Raw genomic sequence first — 21,433 nt, 5'->3', positions numbered from 1 at the left:
AACTTTCTTCCTATGGGTAGTTAGCATAATGGGGCTCCAAACTCAGCTGAGCTCTCTAAGTGCTCCCTTAATACAAATAATAATGTTCATGTAACTGGAACATTAGCCTTGGCCAACAACAGTCATCATGCAAACAGGCAGTGTGTAATCTTGCAAGCTTTGCTTTGCACATGTGCCTCAGTCTTGACCCACCAACATCTGTGCTATTCTAGTTGTCTTTTCTTCACAGCTGTGGCAGTAATGAAAATCCCAACAAACTCACTTTCACAAGGGTCATTTCCAAATCTTGATTTCCCTTAAGCTTGTTTACTTGCAGAAAGCTTCTGAACTCCCAGTTGGATTAGTGCAGTCTAAGGGCAGAACAGAACCTAATTCACATTGGAAATATTTAGTCTAATATTTATTTCTTGATCACTAGTTACATCTGCCACCAGAGGCTGCTCAGCCACTGTTCAGCTCAATCCTGTTAGCTTCTTTTGTTACAATCAGAGCAATTGCAGCTTTCAGTGATGATAATAGTATAGCATCAGGACCAGAGGGCTAAACAGGAAGACCCATGCAGAAGACATCAGGGGAAGGTGACAGGCACAAAGAATGAAAAGGACAGACCACTGTCTGAGTTTTTAAAAACAGACCAGTAACCTCCCCATGAAACATTAATATGTCAGACACTGAGTCCCTACTCCCTGTTCACTTTTTTCCTACCCTTCTGCATGCATCTCCCTTTATGAGCCTTCTCCACTCATTCACTCCCCGCCCTCAATCCTGCTACAATAGTATCAGCATTGTGTCAGAATCTACAATGTTTTTCTTAAGTCTTGGTAAGGACAAACATTGAAATGCAACAGTATCTTTGAAAGCAACAATGTCACAACACAAAAGTCATTGTTTTTTCATGCTAGTAATGACAAACTCCCCCAAGACACATTGCTAATTTTGATGTTGGAAGTGAAAGTTACAAAGTTTGTTGCCACTACTATCAGATCATTTACTGAGATGGCCAACAATCTTCCAAAGCATCATATGCTAAAAGAAACCCCACTTTCACATAACTAGTGACCAGTGCTAATAAAGATGCATCTGCTACACTCATTGTTCTCAGAACATAGGATTTGTCATATATCACAAGGCCATTTGTCTTGTAAGTTATATATGCTGCTTCCTGCAGCAGTCAAGCAGTGATGCTTCAGAGGAAGGCAATCACTACCCAAAAGAAACCTGTGCTCAAGACCACGTGAGCTCTACAGCAAGCTTGACCTAAAAGTTGTGCACTAAAGTCACTAGATTCTGCAGCACTCTGGTATGGGAGACTAGAAATGCTGCAGCAGCTTCAGATGAATTTTTAGGGAAGGTTCTTTTTATGGTACTGAAAGCTATGAGAACAGTATTTCTTGCATTTAATTGGATAATAAATTAAGTTTACTGTACTTTTTTTTTACTGCCCCCAAGTTTTCAGTGTGCTTCAGTTTTTGTATGGACAGTCCATAAATGAAGGAAGAAGTTGTCAGGCAGCAACAGTATGATATAACACCAGTGAAGGCATGGGAACTGGTTTGAGATAAACACATCAGCTTGATGTTTCTGCTAAAATTATAACAGTGAGATAATTATCAACCATGACACCACTTGATACCTCATTGAAATGAACAAGGGCAGTTCACACCTCTTAGAATATTTTTCCGGCTGCCCATAGACTCAGGCAAATACAGTACATGTTTATGTTGTTCACATTTGGAAAGTCATCTTTGGAACAATTGGGAAAGAAACTTTATTGTTCTTAAATAAAAGCATAGACTCTAGACCAGGGGTGGGCAAATTTTTTGGCCTGAGGGCCACATCTGGGTATGGAAATTGTGTGGCGGGCAATGAATGCTCACAAAATTGGGGAGCTCTCTTTTACCCTTAAGGCATAGTTAACACAGTTATGGTTCACATTTGTAACAGCACGTAATAGGATTCTGTTTGCCTGTTGAATATCAGTGGACTGAACCTTAGCATTAAGAGAGAACTATTACCGTGTCTCTTCACTGAAATAAAAAGAATTTTAAATTGGGGATCGGGAGCTTGAGGGACGGATTAAAACATCTGGAGGTCTCTGCCTCAGAGGTCCCAGCCCAAATTTACGATAAACTAAAACAAACAGACAGACAAGGATGGGAGAGAGAGAAGCAAAGATGGATGAGTTTGTATAAGTTAGTAGTCTTGGGGTACGTGCAGACTACCCGCCATATCGGCGGGTAGCGATTGATTTATCGGGGATCGATATATCGCGTCTCGATGAGATGCGATATATCGATCCCCAAATGCGCTCCCTGTAGACTCCGGAACTCCACCGGAGCGAGTGGCGGTAGTGGAGTCAACGGGGGAGCCGCGGCCATCGATCCCGCGCCATGAGGATGGGAGGTAAGTTGGAATACGATACCTCGACTTCAGCTATGGTATTCCCGTAGCTGAAGTTGCGTCTCTTACATCAATACCGCCCTCCCCCACAGTGTAGACCAGGCCTAAGTGATCAAATTAGTCTTAAGTGGTCACCATCCTAACCAATGCTAAGTCTAGCTCCAACCAGATAAGGTCTGGCCTTCAGTGCCCATCTCTGAATCTATACATTCATGCTACGCAATATCTTTCCTAAAGCTAGGTAACCCAAATGAGGTACAGCAGCACCACAAAAAAGAGCACACCCTACCTAGATACGTCACCATAGCATATTAGGCTATGTCTATATTTATGATAGCTTGTAGAGTACATACACTACACACCCACTTAGCACTGGTATATGTAGCAGCATAGAACCTTAGGGTATGTACCCTACACAGCTCTGTATACACCCAAGCAGCACCTCCCACAACTACACTGCTCTTTTTAACACTGTAGAATCCAGAGGTAAAAGTAAGCCAGTATGGCGTTCCGGTAAGAGCTGGTACACAGACGACCATACTGGCAAGGGGCAGCTTTCCTGGCAGCGGCCGGAGCCCCTGGCCTTTTAAATTGCTGCCAGAGCCCCAGGGCTCCCGGCCGCCGCTACTGTGGGGCTCCAGCAGTGATTTAAAGGGCCTGGGGTTCCAGCAGCGGCAGCCGGGCCCTTTAAATCGCCACCAGGCTGTGCTGAAGGGCTGGCTGGGGGAGTCTGGCCCCAGCCCCGCCCCTTCTACCCAAGATCTTGCCCATTGAGCACCGCCCCCCACCTTGCTCAGGACCCCGGCCGCCCTACATACCTGCAAGTTCCTTAAGTTACTTCCATTCCTGGTAGAATCCCACTGCCTGAACCTTTCCCTGCCTCAGATAAAGGTGTCGGCCACGGGGAAAGGCTCCAACAGTTCCCTGCTGCCAGAGCCTTTCACTGCAGCATGTAGCTATGCTACCCTACGCATTACGGCTAGTGTAGACAAGGCCTTGGTTAGTCTGTCCCTACCCTACTTGACTTTTTAAGCTGGTGTGACCTTAGGGACAGAGCGAACCACAGGAGCTCCCAGCACCACAGACAGGGGCACCATTTGGGGGGGTAGAGGAGCTCTTAACGGCAACAGCTTGAGTGTGATGTGATGAGTTCAGAAGCTGGAACCAGCACAGCATTTGGGGAGGTGAGTTTACATAATAACAAAAGGCTTGTCATTAAAGTAAATTAAGGATCCTTAGATGATCCTGAAAGCATTGCTAGGCATTCTAGTTAAAAGGTAGGAAACAAAGGGCTAGTCTACACTGGCAACGTTAAAGTGCTGCCGCAGCAGTGCTTTAACGTGGCCTGTGTAGTTGCGGCAGAGCGCTGGAAGAGAGCGCTGGAAAAAAAAATCCACCTCCATGAGGGGCTTAGCTCCCAGCGCTGGTGCACTGCCTACACTGGTGCTTTACAGCGCTGAAACTTGCTGCGTGTAGGGGGGTGTTTTTTCACACCTCTGAGTGAGAAAGTTGCAGCACTGTAAAGTGCCAGTGTAGACAAGCCCAAAGAGTAGGAATAAATGGTGAAAATTGAGAGAGGTAAATAGTTGTCCCCCAGAGGTCCATACTGGGACCAGTCCTATTCAACATATTCATAAATAATCTAGAAAAAGGGGTAAACAGTGAAGTGGCAAAATTTGCAGATGATACAAAATTACACAAGATAATTAAGTCCAAAGCAGACTGAAGAGTTACAAAGGGATCTCACAAAACTAGGTGACTGGGCAACACAATGGCAGAAGGTTTCAGAGTGGTAGCCGTGTTAGTCTCTATCAGCAAAAAGAACGAGGAGTACTTGTGACACCTTAGAGACTAACAAATTTATTTGGGCAGAAGCTTTCGTGGGCTAAAACCCACTTCATCAGATGCATGCGGTGGAAAATACAGTAGGAAGAGATACACACACACACACCTCTAACGAGACTAAGATCTTGGAGTCATTGTAGATAGTTTTGAAAATATCTGCTCAATGTTCAGTGGCAATCAAAAAAGCTAACAGAATATTGGGAATCATTAGGAAAGGGATAAATAATAAGACAGAAAATACCTTATTGCCTCTATGTAAATCCATGGTACACCAACATATTGAATAGTGCAGATTTGGTCAGCCCATCTCAAAAAAGATATATTGGATTTGGAAAAGGTACAGAGAAGGGCAACCAAAATGATTAGGGGTATAGAACACCTTCTGTATGAGGAGAACTTAAGAAGACTGGGACTTTTCATCTTGGAAAAGAGATGACTAAGGGGGATATGATAAAGGTTTATAAAATCATGAATGGTGTGGAAAATGTTGTTTACTGTTCACCTAATACAAGAACTAGGGGTCACTCAATGAAATCAACAGGCAGCAGATTTAAAACAAACAAAAACAAGAAGTATTTCTTCACAGTCAACCTGTGGATGTTGTGAAGGCCAAAACTGTAACAGGGTTCCAATAAGAACTAGATAAGTTCATGGAGGATAGGTCCAGCAATGGCTAACACCATGTTCTGCATGTCTCTTGCCACTGTTTGCCAGAACCTGGGAGTGGGCAACAGGGCAACTTCATGATCGCCTGTTTGGTTCATTCCCTCTGAAGCATCTGGCATTGGCCACTGTTGGAAGACAGGATACTGGGCTAGATGGACCTTTGGTCTTATCAAATATGCCCATAGCCATTCTGATACTTTTATATAAAATCCAGATGTATCTGCCTCCCACTAGACTCAGCTCCCCTCCCAGAGCGGAGATAGGACCCAGGAATCCTGACAGGGTGGGTCTCTCTCACTCTCTCTACAGAGTTAGTAACGAAGTAAGAATCCACATGAAAATTTTAAATCTAACCAGTGTCCCTTAAGTGGCTTGCCACAAGATGTCAGAACATGCTATTAGAACTGAGTGGGTCTAATATTTATTTCGTTTTCTTTATAAAGGCATTAGATACAGGGCTCCTGTCAGCTAATGGCTAAGTTACCTGCCAAAACACGGAGTTTAAGTGCCTAAGTAGCCCCAGGAATCAGAGTTAAAGTTCCCCCCTCCCCCATCTGAAATGGACACCCCGACCACAGGCAGCCTTGGATGGGGGAGAGGGGACAAGGCACTGGCTTAGGCCGGGGCAGCAGGGGGGCCCTAGTCCCCTTCCCCAGAGAGCCCCGCAGGGCCTGAGCCCACCAGTGCGGGAAAAGCTGGGGGGAAGAGCAGCCTAGAGCGCTCACGGTCTCCCCCTCCCCCACCTCCCCCCAATTGGCCACGCCCCTGAGCGAAGGCAACGGAGTCGTCTGCGACCTTTCAACTTCTTCTCACCCAAGTGTGCTATGAGCCAGGAAGGGGACAGGCCCCACCCCCAAGGGGAGGTTGGCCCGGCTGATTGGAGCTTGGTCCCGTCACTCTCGGCCCAAGAGGGGTGCTCCTCCCGCTGATTGGGCGGTGGCTTGGCCGTGACCCCGGGCGCTCGGCGGAGAGCGAGCAGCACGCACTCAGCTCGGAGAAGCCATGGCGGCGGCGGCTTGGTGCGTGCGGCTGCTGTTGAGACCGCGGCGCTACCCGCTGCTGAGCTGCCCGCTGCGGTAAGGGCGGCGCGGGCGGAATGGGCCCGTCTCTCCCCCACCCCTGGGGGGCTGCGGCCCGGCCCCGGGAGCGCGCAGAGGGGCCGGCGGGGCGGGGCAGCACGGGCAGCGCAGACCCAGACCCTGCCCCTCCCCCGAACGGCCGCTGAGCTCGCCTGGGGCGGTGGCGGGTAGGAGGTTCCCCCGTCCCGCTCGGGGAGCCCAGCGCCTGTTGGCCGGCCCGCATGCCTGGGTCTCCTCCGGGTTAGCCTGTCCTGGGCCTGTGTTTTATAGGCGAGGCCCTAGGGAAGCCCCGCCCACAGCAGGGTCTCTGGCCTCTATCACCACCTGCCCCTCGCCGGGGCTCGGCCTCCTCCTCCTTCCCCCCATCTGGGGCATGAACATTGGTGACTCTCTCCCGGCCTGGGTGGGGGAGTGAAGATTCTTGCCCCTTGCCCCACACACCTACCCTGGAGAGCAGCAGAAAAAGGGGCAAAGGCGGGGCCCTACAGAGCTAGGGAGTCACTCAAGGGGAGACAAGGTTGGCAGTTTGCTTTAGGGGATGGAGTTGTGCAGCTCTGTGTGGCACATCTCCTTGCCATCAAGAGAACAATGTCCTTGTCATGGTCTCATCCTTCCCCCCCACCCCCAAGAGTGGGAGAGAAGGTTTAAGCTTGACCTGTTTGTTGGGAGGGAGGCAGCCCATGTGAGGGAAATCAGTGGCTCACTGGTGAGAAGCACCACACAAGGAGCTGCACAGAACTGTGTAGTTCTGGTGGCTGCACTTTTCGCTCCCACCATAGAGGCTGCAGGATTGTGTGTAATAAAATGCATAATCTCCCACTCAGTGGCATTTTAAATGCTGCAATAGAAATCCTTGCTGTTGCCAAACTTATGAGAGTAGTGTAACAGCAGGGAGAAATCCCCTGTGAAAGCAAATTAACAGTAGCCACACTCAATCTGTGGCTGTGCTGTCCTGTCATGTCATTACTGCATGTCATGTTTCATGTCATATTTTTCCCCAAAATGTCATGTTTCACAGCTCATACAGTTTGGATGTATTTCTATTGAAGGATTTAATGATCAGGTAGACAAGGCAAGGAGGTGGGAGCCAGTAGTTACTGTCATTCAGCAATGGGTGTCTAGGATAAAGGTGCTTTATTTCTTAAGAGATCACAGGTTGGAGTGAAGAGACTCTTGGGCAACTTTCAAACTCACTCAAGTTAATCAGCTGCATCTGTATTTATTAAGGCATTTCTAAATAAATATGGCAGTGCCTACCTGTGTGTAGGCTTATAGGTTTTAAGTTGTTGATGCAAGATGTAAGAAGTAGGTGTTCTAAGCATATGGGGCTTTGTGAATAAAGGCCTAGAGTCACTTGTAGGAACAGAGGCAAAGATACGTTAGGGAAAGAGGATTGTCCTCATGTGCTATCTTATTTCTGCACTTGCCGCCCCAAAACATGCATCTCTCACTCGTGGAAAAATGGGCACAAAATCATTCTAAAGCAGAGATTCTCAAACTGGAGGGTGGGGGCCAGCGGCACGCAGAATGTATTCGAGGGCGAGGGGTATGACAAGCTTTTAGGACAAAAAAAAAATTACTGTGCACACTTTACCCACAGCAATGAATAGCTAGCAAAGCTGATTCATCCAGACATATCAGGTCCTTTGATGGCGCTGTGCATTTTGATGGATTTCTGTTAAGATTGCATAGCATTATGCCAAGTCTTTAATCCATGTGCAGCATCGACCACAATGCAGTTTTGCTTTTGCTCTTATTACAATGGATTGTTGGCTCATTTGTGAAATTCATAGAATTGCTCTGCTTCAAAAAACAGGCATACCCATCACACTAGTAACAGCAGTGTGATGTCTGTAAGCAGCATCTTACTTAAAATTTACATTACTATATACTGAAATGGCTCTGTTTGAATCAATGCCTGATTGTTTTTAATATTTAGTGAGAGTTGCATATTGATTTTTTTTTTATCAGTATATGTACGGGTGGGGTGGGAGGGTGTAAACTACTAGAGACACAAAGAAGGGGGTCACGGTCAAATAAGTTTGATAACTACTGTCCTAAAGAATAGATAATTTAAATTAAATGAACCACTAAGAAATGTCAGATACAGATGATTATGCAAAGACCTCCATTTCTGCTGATGCCAAAGAATCAGTAATGTAATAGAATCCTTTTGCTGATTCCGAGTTACTCACAATACTTGAATTTTTGGACTAGCCATTTACAAATGAGAGAGTTTTCTAGATTTTTCACCAGCAGGTAGTTATTCCAATTCCTTTGTTTTAGAGGAAACTTCGTGACTGAAGTGTTGCAGATTATTGCATCATGAGACTTCGTGACTGAAGTGTTGCAGATTATTGCATCATGAGACTTCAGCCTTAAATGTAAATTAATCAGGACATTAGGAAATTAAATTGTTGTAGATTTGTTTCCAAATAAATACCCAATGAAAAGGAAGTGGCCCTCATTTTTCCCTCAACCATCTGAAACTTTCCCTAGTAAACTTAATAAATCTTTATTTGAAATAATTAAAATGTGTTTGCCTGTATTGCCTGCTAGTGGTGGCTGTCTTGCTATAGAATGACACCTGCAGCTGTACAGGCACACCTGAATCCAGCTAATGAATAAAAGATTTCCATCATGCTTGAACACTAGAGAACAGTAAATTGATGTGACTAAGGACTTGAGGCCTCAGCACACCTTTCAGGCCTGATTTAGTTCTAACCAGTGTTCCTAAATGTGTTCTCAAATAAGGTTTTATTTAAAAACATGCCATGCCTCATAATTGCAGAATTTGGGGCAAAAAAGCTAATGAGCAGTCACCTCTCTTTAAACGGGGAAGGAAAATACTGCCTCTGTTATGCTAAGGGTGTAATTTCAAGCTTTCTGTGAATGCTTCCAAGATATTTTCCCCCAAGATAGTTTGAATAGGAGCGGGGGTGCAGGTAGATGGAACAGTGATTAGGCCAACTTGTAGAGTTTTTCTAGTTTTGGGCTGTCAAGACTGCAGAGATTCTTGTGGACACCATTCCATATCACATGGAGTTACAGTTAGCAAGGAACTACAGACTAAGGTCTTGCAAATCTTATGCACTGCGGGACTACTCACAGTTTAGCATATGCACATGGCTTGCAGGACTGTAGCCTTAGTTTCTTCATAAATCATTTCTCTGGCTTTAGGATGGAGGTTTCTTCTGTATGTGATAAAGGCAAATCAAGTGTTCAGTATGTCCCCAAACCACTCATCTTTCCTAGGATGAGCAGCTGACTATTGCTCTGACTATGTTTGCTTTAGGACTTCTCCACGGTTGCTTTGCATAGCAACACAACAGAAAAGCACTGGACAGAACTTGGAAGATGACCAGAGTCAGAGCCAGAATAAACCGAAGGCTGAACCGAGGTCTGCCGAGAAGATATTCATTGAAGAAAAAGCCAAATTGGAAGAGCAACTAAAAGAAATGACTGTAAGGGTCTTTTGGTCAGCCAGCATGCACACATTTTAGGAAAAATGTGAGGTTCCAAGTGCACTGTACACAAGCTAGATAAGACTATGTAGCAATTATTTCATGAATGTAATATTCTAATTGGACTTTTCCCTTTAAGTTTAGTCCATTAGTAGTACATAGTTATTTTGCTGGGAACAGACTGCTGATAGGCTCTCTGGGCCTTATTTTTCAATCTAGAAAAATGTGGGTGATAATACTCATCACTGACGCCTGGGAACATAAGCTACTTTATCTTTACTCACATATTTTCTCCTTAGCCTCTCTTTCTCTTTTAGTAATCCTGGAGGAGTTAGCCTTTTTATCCAGCTACTGAACTAAATCTGAGTTTAGTGGTTATATTGATAACAATAGCAGTGGCATGAGCGAGGCATAACATATGAATACACTCTGCAGAGTTCTCCAATTTCTGCCAATCCACTTTTTCCCCAGCCTGCTGTGGCAAAACCTACTGTTTTGCTTCTTGGCATCTCTCTCTAACAGGCACTTCCAGAGGTGCCAAACTGCATAATGTCTTTGTGACTGAACTGAGACCAAATTAATTTTTATTTATAACCTAAGACCTGAAGCCCTTTCCTTTATTTTCAGCCTTTTGGGTCTGCATGCTCATTCTTTCTTCCTGAAAGTGCACTCAAAGGCTTATCTCTTTCTCACCAACAGAAGTTGGTTCAATAAAAGATATTACCTCACCCACCTTGTCTCTCCCTTAGTTAAGGAAGCATGAGCAGACAGGTTTTGGAAGGTAAAGCTGAGCAAACATGTAGCCCCTGCAATCTGAAGATGTTGGCTACTATGATGAACAAACTAGTATATGGTGACTCTGGCATGTGATAAATTTGCATTCATGGGCTAAATTGTAGCATTCCTTCCTCAGCTGGTAGAGAGCAGAGGTGCCAGGAAGCAGAGGTACAGAAGTGTCCTATTCCATTGTATGTGGGGTTCAGAATGTTTAACAGGTGAGAATAGGAGGTCTGGGAGGATGTGAGGACAGTTCACCAACCAGTGGCTAAGTAAGACTATTTTGCTCTGCTGATAACAAATGGATTGACACAAAAATAAAAAGACAACATCATGCCATGCTTGTGGCATACTGAGTCAGTGCAGAGGTATCCCATGTGATGTACTAAGTCTGGTCTGGAATGTATAAGGGTTTAGGAGAGGGAAACTTTTTGACATTCCAGTACTTCACAGCTCTAGTTAAGAATTAAAAAAAACCCACCCCACACTGACGCCCAGATCCCCAAAGGTATTTAGGTTCCTAACTTCCATAGATTTTGATGGACATTAGGAGCCTAAAATACCTTGGTGGATCTGGGCCTGACAACCTGGAAGCACATCTTTTCTTCCTGTGCCACCTCTGTGTATCTTCTCCCTGCCCCAAGTCCCCTAAAACACACAAACAAAAAAACCACTTGTGGACAAGAGAGTGAACACAGAAGTACTGAACCCTCCCCTGTTTTTCCACCTGCAAAATGAGGCGAATACATGCCTACATCATAAGGACATGAGGATTAGTCTTTCCACTCATTTGAAGTGCTAAGTACAAATATTGTTTGGAATTTAGATGTAACTTTTAATAACATAATAAACCACAGAGTCTAGTTTGTTAAACTGCTGCTTTGTAATGAAATTAATAGAATAAGAGCCTTGGTTTGAATTATTGGCACGCAATATACAGGCTGTAATGGGACCTTTTCTGCAATATGCTTTATCTTCTTCCTCAGGACAAGTACAAGCGAGCCCTGGCAGATACAGAAAACTTGAGGCAAAGAAGCCAGAAATTGGTAGAAGAGGCAAAGTTGTATGGTGGGTGGAGACATTACTTGTGTGCATGAGCTGTATTGTAAAGTGCTGTAATACTAACTTGAAAAATTAAACTTGGAAATTCAGAGCGGACACTGCCACTCACCCACAACTCCACCATTTGGAACTCCCAGATATATTGGCATATCCTTGTTATAACGTGTTGCTGAGAGCCTGAAATGTTAGTATCCTGATTTAAATTTAAAGTGATTTGAGATGCTTCAGTGTCATTACGATTTCACTGGATTGGTGAAAACTGTGTGAGTTTTAGAAGCATTAGATTTAGATGTACCTGGATTCCTCAAAAAACTCTGGATTGCTTGGTGTCTGCAAAATTTTCCAGATATTTATAAGTAAGTATGAGTCATAATGGCCCTTGCACACTGACATGATGTATAATCTTCATGTTTGGATCTGCATTTGTTGGATTTATTACATGTGGCATTATTATACTAGTTTCACAAGGAAAGTATTTACCATACTGCACTGAAGTGTTGCTGCTTTTACTAGGAAAGTTTTAGCTGTTTAATACCTAGGGGCAACATAGTCCATATTATGAATTTAACTGCTTGTGAGCTTTCATTGTAGAAAGTGAGGGAGCCAAACCCAACACATATAGGACTGGTGAAGTCTCAGTGCAACTTGTGGCCTGAATTCTCTTCCTCTTCCCAGGTCTAACACCCCACCCCTCCACCTCCAAATTCAATCTTAAATTTGAGTGCAAGGGATCTGAAACCAGAAGTATTCAACTACTTGCTTTCTTATTACTTTTTTGAAAGCCTGTTGAAATTTAAATAGATTTTTCTGGTAAGTCAGAATGCCAAAACTCATGAATGCTTAACGTTAACTTAAGTAAATAGCTCGATTTTCAGAGGGCTGAGCACATGCAACTGCCACCAACTTCAAGGAATGCTAATTGTGCTAAGTGTCTTTTTATGTCATGTTTGACAGTTCTGACTAAAGCATATTGTAATAGCTCTTTTTATCCTCTGAAAACAAATGTGCAAAATGGAAATGGTATTGTATTGTAAATATTGTAGTAGCAAAAGATAGCATTGTGACCCAGATCCACAAAGGGACTTAGGCCTGGTCTACACTTAAAGCTTGTAGTGGTAGAACTATGTTGGTCGGGGTGTGGAAAAAAACTGTTGTTTCTTGCCAGAACAGTGACAATACCCACCTAACTCCATACATACAGGATGCCTACCGTATAACCTTTAGCACAGTGGTTAAGGAACTCACCTTGGATGTGATAGACCTGGTTATTTCCCCCCCACCCCCACCCCGCCCGAAGAGGTGAGAGGATTTGAATAGGCATTTCCCACCACTCAGGAGAGTGCCTAACCACTGGACTGTAGTTGTATTCTTACTTTATCTGGCCACTGCAAATATACAAAATCGAGTGGCTTCAAGATGAGAGATTGAGACCCCTACATCAGAATATTCCATAGTCCTGTGACCAGGGCATTATTGACTTGTGAGATAGGAAACCCCTGTTCAAATCTCTTTTCCTCAGGCAGAAGGGACAGTTGAATTGAGATCTTCTGCTTTCTAGGTAAATGCTCTAACCACTGAGCTAAAGGTCCCTCTGCTGCCATGGCCTGCCCCCAACAATTTTGTGTTGAGTAAGGCAAGTTTAGCACACGCCCACCAGATTGGGCCTCATAGGTAGGGCAATGGCTATCTTGCCCATCTTCCCCTGGTTTGAAGATCGCGTAAGGGCTTAGGCATGAGGGTAAGCGTCTGGGCTCTTGCCTGAGGCAGCAGTGTGCATACTCGGAGATAGAAACTTAGGCATTTTGAAGACACTTACAGAATAAATGTAGGTGTTGAGTCTAGGCACCTACAGAGATAGGAGGCAGCCAAATGGAGGTTTTGTGGATTGCAGTGGTGCCTAAATCTGGGATTTAGGTTCCTTTGTGGATCTGAGCCTATAAAGTGTGAATCCATAACTGTTTCATCTTCTTTCCTAACCTACAGTTGACAAAATGTAGCAATATGAACGGTTACATGTTAACATTAGTTTAACTCCACAGTTAAAGCCTAAAAACAGGATAGCCAATTAAATAAAGATTAAAAAGAAGCAGACTTCAGTTCGACAACATTCAGGACTCTTGTACAGTTTCCATGAACATTTGAATACTTTAATTTGAAATTCACTCCTCACAAGCATTCATACTAGTATGGTGCCTAGCACAGTGGGGTTCTGATCCGTGCTTGGGGCCCCTCGATGCTACAGCAGTATAAAAGATTCAAGTAAATCTTGAGTGAAAGAAAAATTTCAGATTGTTTACATAATTGTAAAATTGTCTATTCACACTTGGCTAATTATTTCATTGAGGGAACAGAAGCTCTATGCTGAGATTTATTCAGATATCCACAACAGCACAAAGTGCAAGTACTTGTAAACTGCAAACTCTTACTGGCAGAAGTTTGTCAATTTCAAATCTGAGATCGCCTTGGATATCTTGTAAGCAGCAGAAGGGCAAAGCAAACTAGAGAAATGCAGTCTAGATGAAATTACCATAAGGGGGGCGCATAAGTGGTTGAAAGACTACTTGAAAGGTAGTTATTCGTGGTTTGCTATCAAACTGGGATGGCACATCTAGTGGGATCCTGCAGGAGTTAGTCCTGGGTCTGGTATTACTCAATAGTTTTTACTAATGACTTGATAAAGGAGTGGAGTGTGTTCTTATAAAACTTAGGATGACACCAAGTTGGGAGGGGTTCCAAGCATTTTAGAGGACATGATTAGAATTCAAATTGACATTGACAGATTGGAGAATTGGTCTGACTTTAACAAAATGAAATTCAGTAAAGATAAGTGCAAAGTACTGCACTTAGGAAGGAAAAATCAAATGCACAACTACAGAATGGGAAACAACTGGATAGATGGGAATTATAGTGGATCACAAATTGAATAGGAGTCAACAATGTGATGCAGTTGTGAAAAAGGCTAATATTCTGGGGTGTACTAACAGGAGTGTTGTATGTAAAACGTGGGAGGTAGTTGTCCCACTCTGCTTTGCACTGGTGAAGCCTCAGCTGGAGTACTGTGTCCAATTCTGGGCATCACACTTTAGGAAAGATGTGGATAAACTGGAGAGAGTCCAAAGGAGAGCAACAAAAGTGATCAAAAATTTAGGAAACCTGACCTATGAGGAAAAGTTTAAAAAAAAAAAAAAAAAAACTGGGCATGTTTAGTCTCCAGAAAAGAACACTGACGGAGGACCTGATAGTCTCTAAATACGTTAAAGGCTGTTATAAAGAGGATGGTGATCAAATGTTCTCCATATTCACTGAAGATAGGACAAGAATGGCCTTAATTTTCAGGAAGGGGAGATTTAGGTTAGATATTAGAAAATGTTTCCTAACTCAGCATAGAGTTAAGCTCTGGAATAAGCTTCCAAGGGAGGTTGTGGAATGAAGATTTTTAAGAACCAGTTGTACAAACACCTGTAAGGGATGGTCTGGTTTAGTTGGTCCTGCCTCAGTGCAGGCTGGGCTTGATGACTTCTCGAGGTCCCTTCCAGCCCTACATTTCTATGATTCTCTGAAGTTAATAAGTTTTCACTCTGCTCTGGATCTTGAACTATTTGCATACTCTGTGGTGTGGCCATTTTATCTGTAAGCTTAATTTGGGGCTTTCAGTGTTTAAGGTAGCTATACTTGAAGTTTTGTTTAGTTGTTAGGTTTAAAATCATTTGCTTAGTATTTGACAATCCCATATCCATTATCGGTGTCTAAAGATACCCGTATCAAACTATGCAGATATTAAAGTGACTGCATGGCCTTGCTGGTGAAGTCTGCATTGTTTTGCACAGGTTCTAGGCCTGCATAGAGGAAGGAATCAAGTGGACTTGAAACTTACTTGGAAAGTTTCCCTGAGCAGCCAGGGTCCCTATAGAATTCTTGCATGGATACTGTTAGCTCAGCACCCTACTTCAATTTTAGCTGATGTACATAACTTTGCCCCTTGGTAGTACCCAAAAAAAACCTTGTCGGTGGAGGAGGGAATATCTAAATGCATTAAGTGGCAGCCACATAGGCCAGTCTCACCCAGTTCTCTGTTAGAACTTATATTCACACCTAATCCTGGTGTCCTGGCTACAGCAGTTCCCCTGGTTATAATCTAGGCTTTAATAGTCTTGACTTGATTTTGTCCATAATGCAGCATCTCATTGGCTCACCTTTATGTGGAAATACATCACTGCTCCTGAAAAATCTCCTCCACTCTCTTTGACCACTTTTCTGGAGACAGTCCTACAGCAGGCAAGGACTGATCATGACTGTAGCTAGCCAGCAAGCAGCTTCAGGGGACACAACCATTGTGCTATAGCTCTGCTTGGAGTTACTGCATTAAAAAGTCGGATGAACTGGGAGAGCTTTATGGGACTCAGCTAAAATCCCCAGTGGAAACTAGGCAATGAAGTTTTGGGCAGAAGGTGTGGCTTCAGAACCCACCTCTTTAAATGGCACATGGGGGAAACGGGGAGGAGTTCTGCTGAATAAGATCTTCCGCTCTATCCCTGTTCAGGTCAGTTAGGCTACTGGTTGAATAAGGGCCTGCTTCCTCTCCCTTTTTTCCCATTCAGTGCTATTATGAGCAGCTCAAGTGAAGATGCAGATGTGGGACAACAATGTGAGAGATCGGACAAAATAGAAGTGACACCAGAAAAATCCCAGGATGGGAGAGGGAAAAAAGTGAATTACTTAACTTGAGGGTGGTGATTGTGTTTGTGTCTCTTGGCTAATTTCATAATAATTGGACTACTTGCTGAGGGAGTCATATACTTTCCCTATTCCAGAATCAAACAATCCACTTCTGTATTCTATATTTTTATATTGTTGTTAGGTTGGTGGCCTGCAGGAACTCAGAAATATAACTCCCTTGATAAGATGTGTTTGGGAAAAAAACGCATAAGTGAAATTGATTTAGTATCAATTTGAAATCTACTCATAATTTTAAAAATGAGTCAAGTAGTTTTATTTACTACACCTGCCCATTAGTCCACCTGTGACTTTCTGGTTTTATAATTGCATTTTCCAGTTTTAATAACTCTCTCTCCTACTGCTGTATGACAGAATCTACACAAACAAGGGATGCTGACACTGCACAAACTGCATAAATGCACAGACTAAAATGGGGGGCGTGGGTGAGGGATATTAACTTTCCCCTGATCTCAGATAACTGTAACAATACTAGGGTTTTTTTAAATGTAAAATTAACTATATTCCCTTAAGAAGAATAAATTTGATGTTGCTTGTGATTTATGGCTGTCCATCTCGTTATAGGGATTCAGAGCTTCTGCAAGGACTTATTAGAAGTTGCTGACATTTTGGAAAAAGCAACTGAGAGTGTTCCAAAAGAGGAACTCAAGGATGACAACCCTCATCTGAAGAACCTGTATGATGGTCTTGTCATGACAGAAGTACAGATTCAAAAAGTGTTCAAAAAGCACGGCCTGCGCAAACTGAATCCTGATGGAGCCAAGTTTGATCCCTATGAACATGAAGCTTTGTTCCATGCTCCCGTGGAAGGGAAGGAGCCTGGTTCTATTGCATTAGTATCCAAGGTTGGCTATAAGCTGCATGGGCGTACCTTGAGGCCTGCCTTGGTGGGAGTTGTGAAAGAATCTTAGTGGCCCAATTTATAAGAATTAAAAATGCCATACAACTATTAGATGGCTGACTAGTTTTCCTCTCCCAATGTGCTTTTTTTTTCCATTCCCACACTTTGTGGAAGGCTTAAATTAACCAGTGAAGCTGAAGCAAATGCTGAAATTGTATTTCTTAATGGACCATAAATAATCTGATGGATCTCCAGAGTGCATTTTTTGTATTGTATTTTGCACTTAAGCAAAGTTGACAAGAGCCCTTAAGCCATCTGTATTTTGGATAACATTTTATCTGTAATAATCCTGGCTACAGAAGGTATGTTAAGTTGAAAGATACAAAATATATCCACAGGAAACTGCATGGTAACAGTTTGATCACTATTTAGAATGAAGAACCCTTTGACTTTGTGTGTCCTTGTGTGTTGCATTTCCTAGTATCAGTGTGAAGAGGTACATGTAATTAGCTGTCTGCGAATGCCCACACCAGCTTTCACAAAGCAGACAGGCTCATCAGCTACTTGCTGGATTGCTGTTTCTATGACCTGTCTATTTCCTGGAATAGGGCCTTTCTTTGAACAGCAAAAGTTTCAACACCTGTGTGATTCCTGATCTGGGTTTAAGAGGTTGTAAATAAAATACAGGGGGGAGGGGATTGGCTTCATTGCTTTTATTCATATACTTCAAAATCTCTTCTCAAGGAAACCATTTAATATTTGTATGGCATTGAAGTAGTTATAGAAGAAAAAACTGTCCAATCGCTGGATTTTTTAATACAATCAGTTGACTATATTTTATTTGCAACTATATTGAAGGTCAAAATAGTAACCACCAGAAAAGTTAAGTATATAAAAGTGGTTTTGGCATCTGTTACCTTTTATAATTCATGTGGAGGTATAAAGACCTGTGGTTAAAAGTAACTGGATCAAACAACACAAGTGAACTCTACTTCATTTACATTCCTTAATAAGAGTTATTTTCTTGTTTACTGGTTTATATTTTAGCCTTGACTACACTAGCTGGGAAGCAGCATCACTTTATGAACAGAGTAATGGTTATGCTGGGCATTTACTTTTATTCTGTTCCTATGTTAACCTCAGCTATGATTGGCTATAACCAGGCCTATCCCTTCCCCCTTAGCCAAAAAGTACCCATGTTGTAAAAGATCTTCCCTCTACCTCTTCACATGTTTACATCCCACCCATTGGACATGGAGGGTGTGATTTTCAAATGCACTCAACATGGGCCTAACTGTTGCTACTGGAGTCATGGGTAAAACTCTGTGACTTCAGTAGGAGCAGTTAAGCTAAAGCTGAGCACTCTTAAAAATTCCACACCCACATTTTTGGGTGTTGATTTGTGGTATAGGCATGTGTCACCTAAACGTGAGAGTCAGCTGGGAGGAATTCTTATCTGTAGTTACTGGGGTCCTGTATACATGTATTCTCTGAACCCTCTCTGTGTAGCAGTGGGAGAAGGGACAGAATGACTGGTTTTTAAACCTCCTGATGCACCCTAGTGAATTATTTGATAGCACCATGCCAGCTGATTTGTAATAGAAGAGGGTCTAGTTTGTTCCCTTTAAATTGGTCTCTGTTCAGGCAAAAAAGTCTGGATATTTATTTTGCTTTCTAATTTGTCAGGTTAGAAACTAAACGAACACTTCTTTGATATATATTTTTAGAGGGAGGGAGTCTTTCATCTCTCTCTCTCTCTCTCTCTCTCGCTCTAGAGAGAGAGATTTTATCACCGTTGTCTTGGCCAACAGCTGCTGATTTCATACCAACTAACTTCTCAATGAATAAATCATCAGGTATTTGTACATTAGCCCATGGTGTCTTCATCCTTGAAGTTATTCTACAACTTAATTAATAACATGGTGGAGAATGCAGTAATGGCAAAAACCCCCAATCTGGCTGCATTAATTTAAATCATGCTGGTGCCATAAGTTTTATAACACCTGAATAAGAAAACACTTAGCAAAGTACTTTGTATCAATGGATAGATGTCACCATACTGGTATTTGGTTTTGTGACTTTTACAGCAGGTGTTGCAGGGGGAAGGGAAGAAAAAGCGGTAGGGCTTTAGGTTGCATCCCCAAACAAGCTCTGCCCAGGTCTGTGAGAAATCTCTCATTGTAGGTCATCGCAATTTGACTCCTTCAGCACACACACAGTCATGATTGTCTCTCCTTTTGGGTTTGAGTGCCTCAGTTGTGTCTCTATGAGGTGTTTGATGCTGGTTACAGTCTCGTGCTTTTGTTAAGCAACTGTTTGGACATAACGTGACACTAGCACTAAGAAGGGGGATTGCTGCAGTATGGATTGTTTTTGATTAACTGACCTAGACTGCAGAGCACTATATTTATAACATCAAAATTGTCTCTGCCATGAGCTATCAAAGGGGCACAGTAAAAATGACACACACATTCTTGAGAACTACTTACATATATCAATGGGCAGCTTTTTACTGCTTTCCACCTGATTACAGAGCAGTGGCTTACTTGGGCAATGTTACTCTAGTTACGAATATAGCAGCTTAAGCTGCAGTTTTTGGTTAAACAAGTTTGCTGTTGAAAGAGCTGAAAATTCCCTCCCTTCAAAAGGAGAGAGCAATTAGTGTGACTCTAATTGTTTCAGTTGTAGCTTTTCCCACTTAGGAACAGGCTGGAGCTTGTTACAGTAGATGCTAGGCTCCTGCAGTAATAGCAACAAAAAGGACAAGGTGAACTGATTCATACAGTGTGCATATAGCCTGCCTAAAGGGCTCAAAACAGCTAGATACAGACCTAAGCACAAATCCATAAGCAGGAAACTGGATATGTTTGAATTCAGGCAGTATTGGGCCCTTTTATTTTAGTGTGTCTGTGCCTATTGTCTCCTTTCCCGTTTGAGAGTCCATGCAACAGAGACTGCGTGACCAGTTATATACCAAGAACCATGCATGCAGGAGCAGCTGGGGGAAATAGGCTCACCTACAATCTCTTTCCCTTCCTCTCTGCAATCTAGCATGAAAGAAAGGGGCAGGGGGAAAGAGTAAGATGAGGAGCAGGAAGTACAGCATAGGGGGTTGAGGAAGGAGACAGGAGAAGCAGCATTGGACCAGTAACACAAACCTGCCACGGGCTCTTTTTGAGGTACCAGCACTGAGTGCTCAGGCCATGGCATAAAACAGAAAAAGGTACTTGCAGAGAGTGTACTCCTGTACGATTACTGCAATTTCACACTGGCCTTCTCCTGGGCAAGAGAAGTGATTTGCCTGCTTTAGCTATTTGGAGTGATGCAGTTAAACTGCTCCCTTTGATTCTCCTGCTTTTTTTCCCCTCTCTCCCCCTCACACCTGTGCAAGCACTTCTATTTGCAGGAGTGCAACTGCCTTTCCTTAAAATAGAGGCTCCATCACTAATGTAAAAACAACCCAGTTATAGATATACACATTTTAACAGATTTCTTCCCATTGTATATGTATAATGCCCCCATTAGTTAGATTTTACATGACTGCAGCACATGGCATGGGTATAGCACACCTACACCAGAGCACACTTCAAATGAATGCACTGGGTTTTCTTAAATAAAACCCAAGCCTACTGACCTGAATACACTTAACAGGAAGCGGCTATCTTCCTTCTTTGCAGTATTATGTTACCCTAGTTTAAGAGTAATTGGGGTACATGCAAAACAATCTTGCAAGAACTTTATTAAAAAGAGATTGAGTGGCACACACTACTGCTACACCAGCCCTACAGAAGAAAAATGGTAAAGTGCTTCGGTTTAACTGAAGCCCAAGGCCGTTCCTGCACCCTGATTCATGCAAGTCCACTAGAACCATTCTAGCACCTTGAACAACTACAGAATACGCGGGAGGGTTTCCCTAATTCCAGCATACTGGTACAAGCCCTCCAGCAACAAATAGTGCTAAAATCAAAATTGATTAGTACACATTTGTAAAGGGAGGGTGAATGTTTCATAGTTACAAAAAAAGCTGGTTGGATAAGGCCTCATTGGAACTTGGTTGATCACAATAGATGTATAGTGTTAGGGCTAGGATATAGTAGCGTACTTAAAATGGAGAGTATCACTGTGCTTGTAGTACAGGGTCAGTACTCTAAACACAAGCTCAACTGTCACAGTTTAAGCTCATTTCAGCTCTTAGGACAGATAAGCTATTTGAGGCATCCCCTGAAAGTCAAAAATAGCATCTATGTTTAAAAACAGTTCCTCGTGAATTAGCAACATGCAAGTTGGGATTAATTCAGCACAAGAAAGGATATATATGTCTATGCACTGGTACGGTTTGGAGAGCTATTATCAAATATTACCCTCTGCCGCAGAAAAGCAGTACAGTTTCAGTCAGTTACTGGATTAGGATAACTGCATGGCACATGTAAAGAGTTCACTCATAACAGAAGGAAGGCTTAGGCTAAGAGATCAATTCCATAGGAAAATGCTGAAGAGCCGTATCCTCTAGCACGGGGTGGCCAGCCTGAGGAGGAGCCAGAATTTACCAAAGAGCCACAGTAATA

At 43.0% G+C, this 21,433-nt stretch overlaps 1 protein-coding gene across 1 annotated transcript; it reads left to right on the top strand.

Moving 5' to 3' along the window:
• Positions 1–5,678: 5,678 nt before the first annotated feature.
• On the top strand, positions 5,679–18,738 carry GRPEL1 (GrpE like 1, mitochondrial). Its single transcript, XM_005300287.4, has 4 exons — positions 5,679–5,987; positions 9,286–9,454; positions 11,218–11,299; positions 16,592–18,738. The coding sequence occupies exons 1-4, from the start codon at positions 5,914–5,916 to the stop codon at positions 16,936–16,938; spliced, it is 672 nt and encodes a 223-aa protein (XP_005300344.1). The 5' UTR covers positions 5,679–5,913; the 3' UTR covers positions 16,939–18,738.
• The last annotated feature ends 2,695 nt before the right edge of the window (positions 18,739–21,433 follow it).

The sequence above is a fragment of the Chrysemys picta genome, chromosome 5 (genome assembly GCF_011386835.1).
Source record: "Chrysemys picta bellii isolate R12L10 chromosome 5, ASM1138683v2, whole genome shotgun sequence".
NCBI lineage: Eukaryota > Metazoa > Chordata > Testudines > Emydidae > Chrysemys > Chrysemys picta.
The sequence above is the reverse complement of the archived record's forward strand: the minus strand, read 5'-3'. Positions and strand labels throughout refer to the sequence as shown.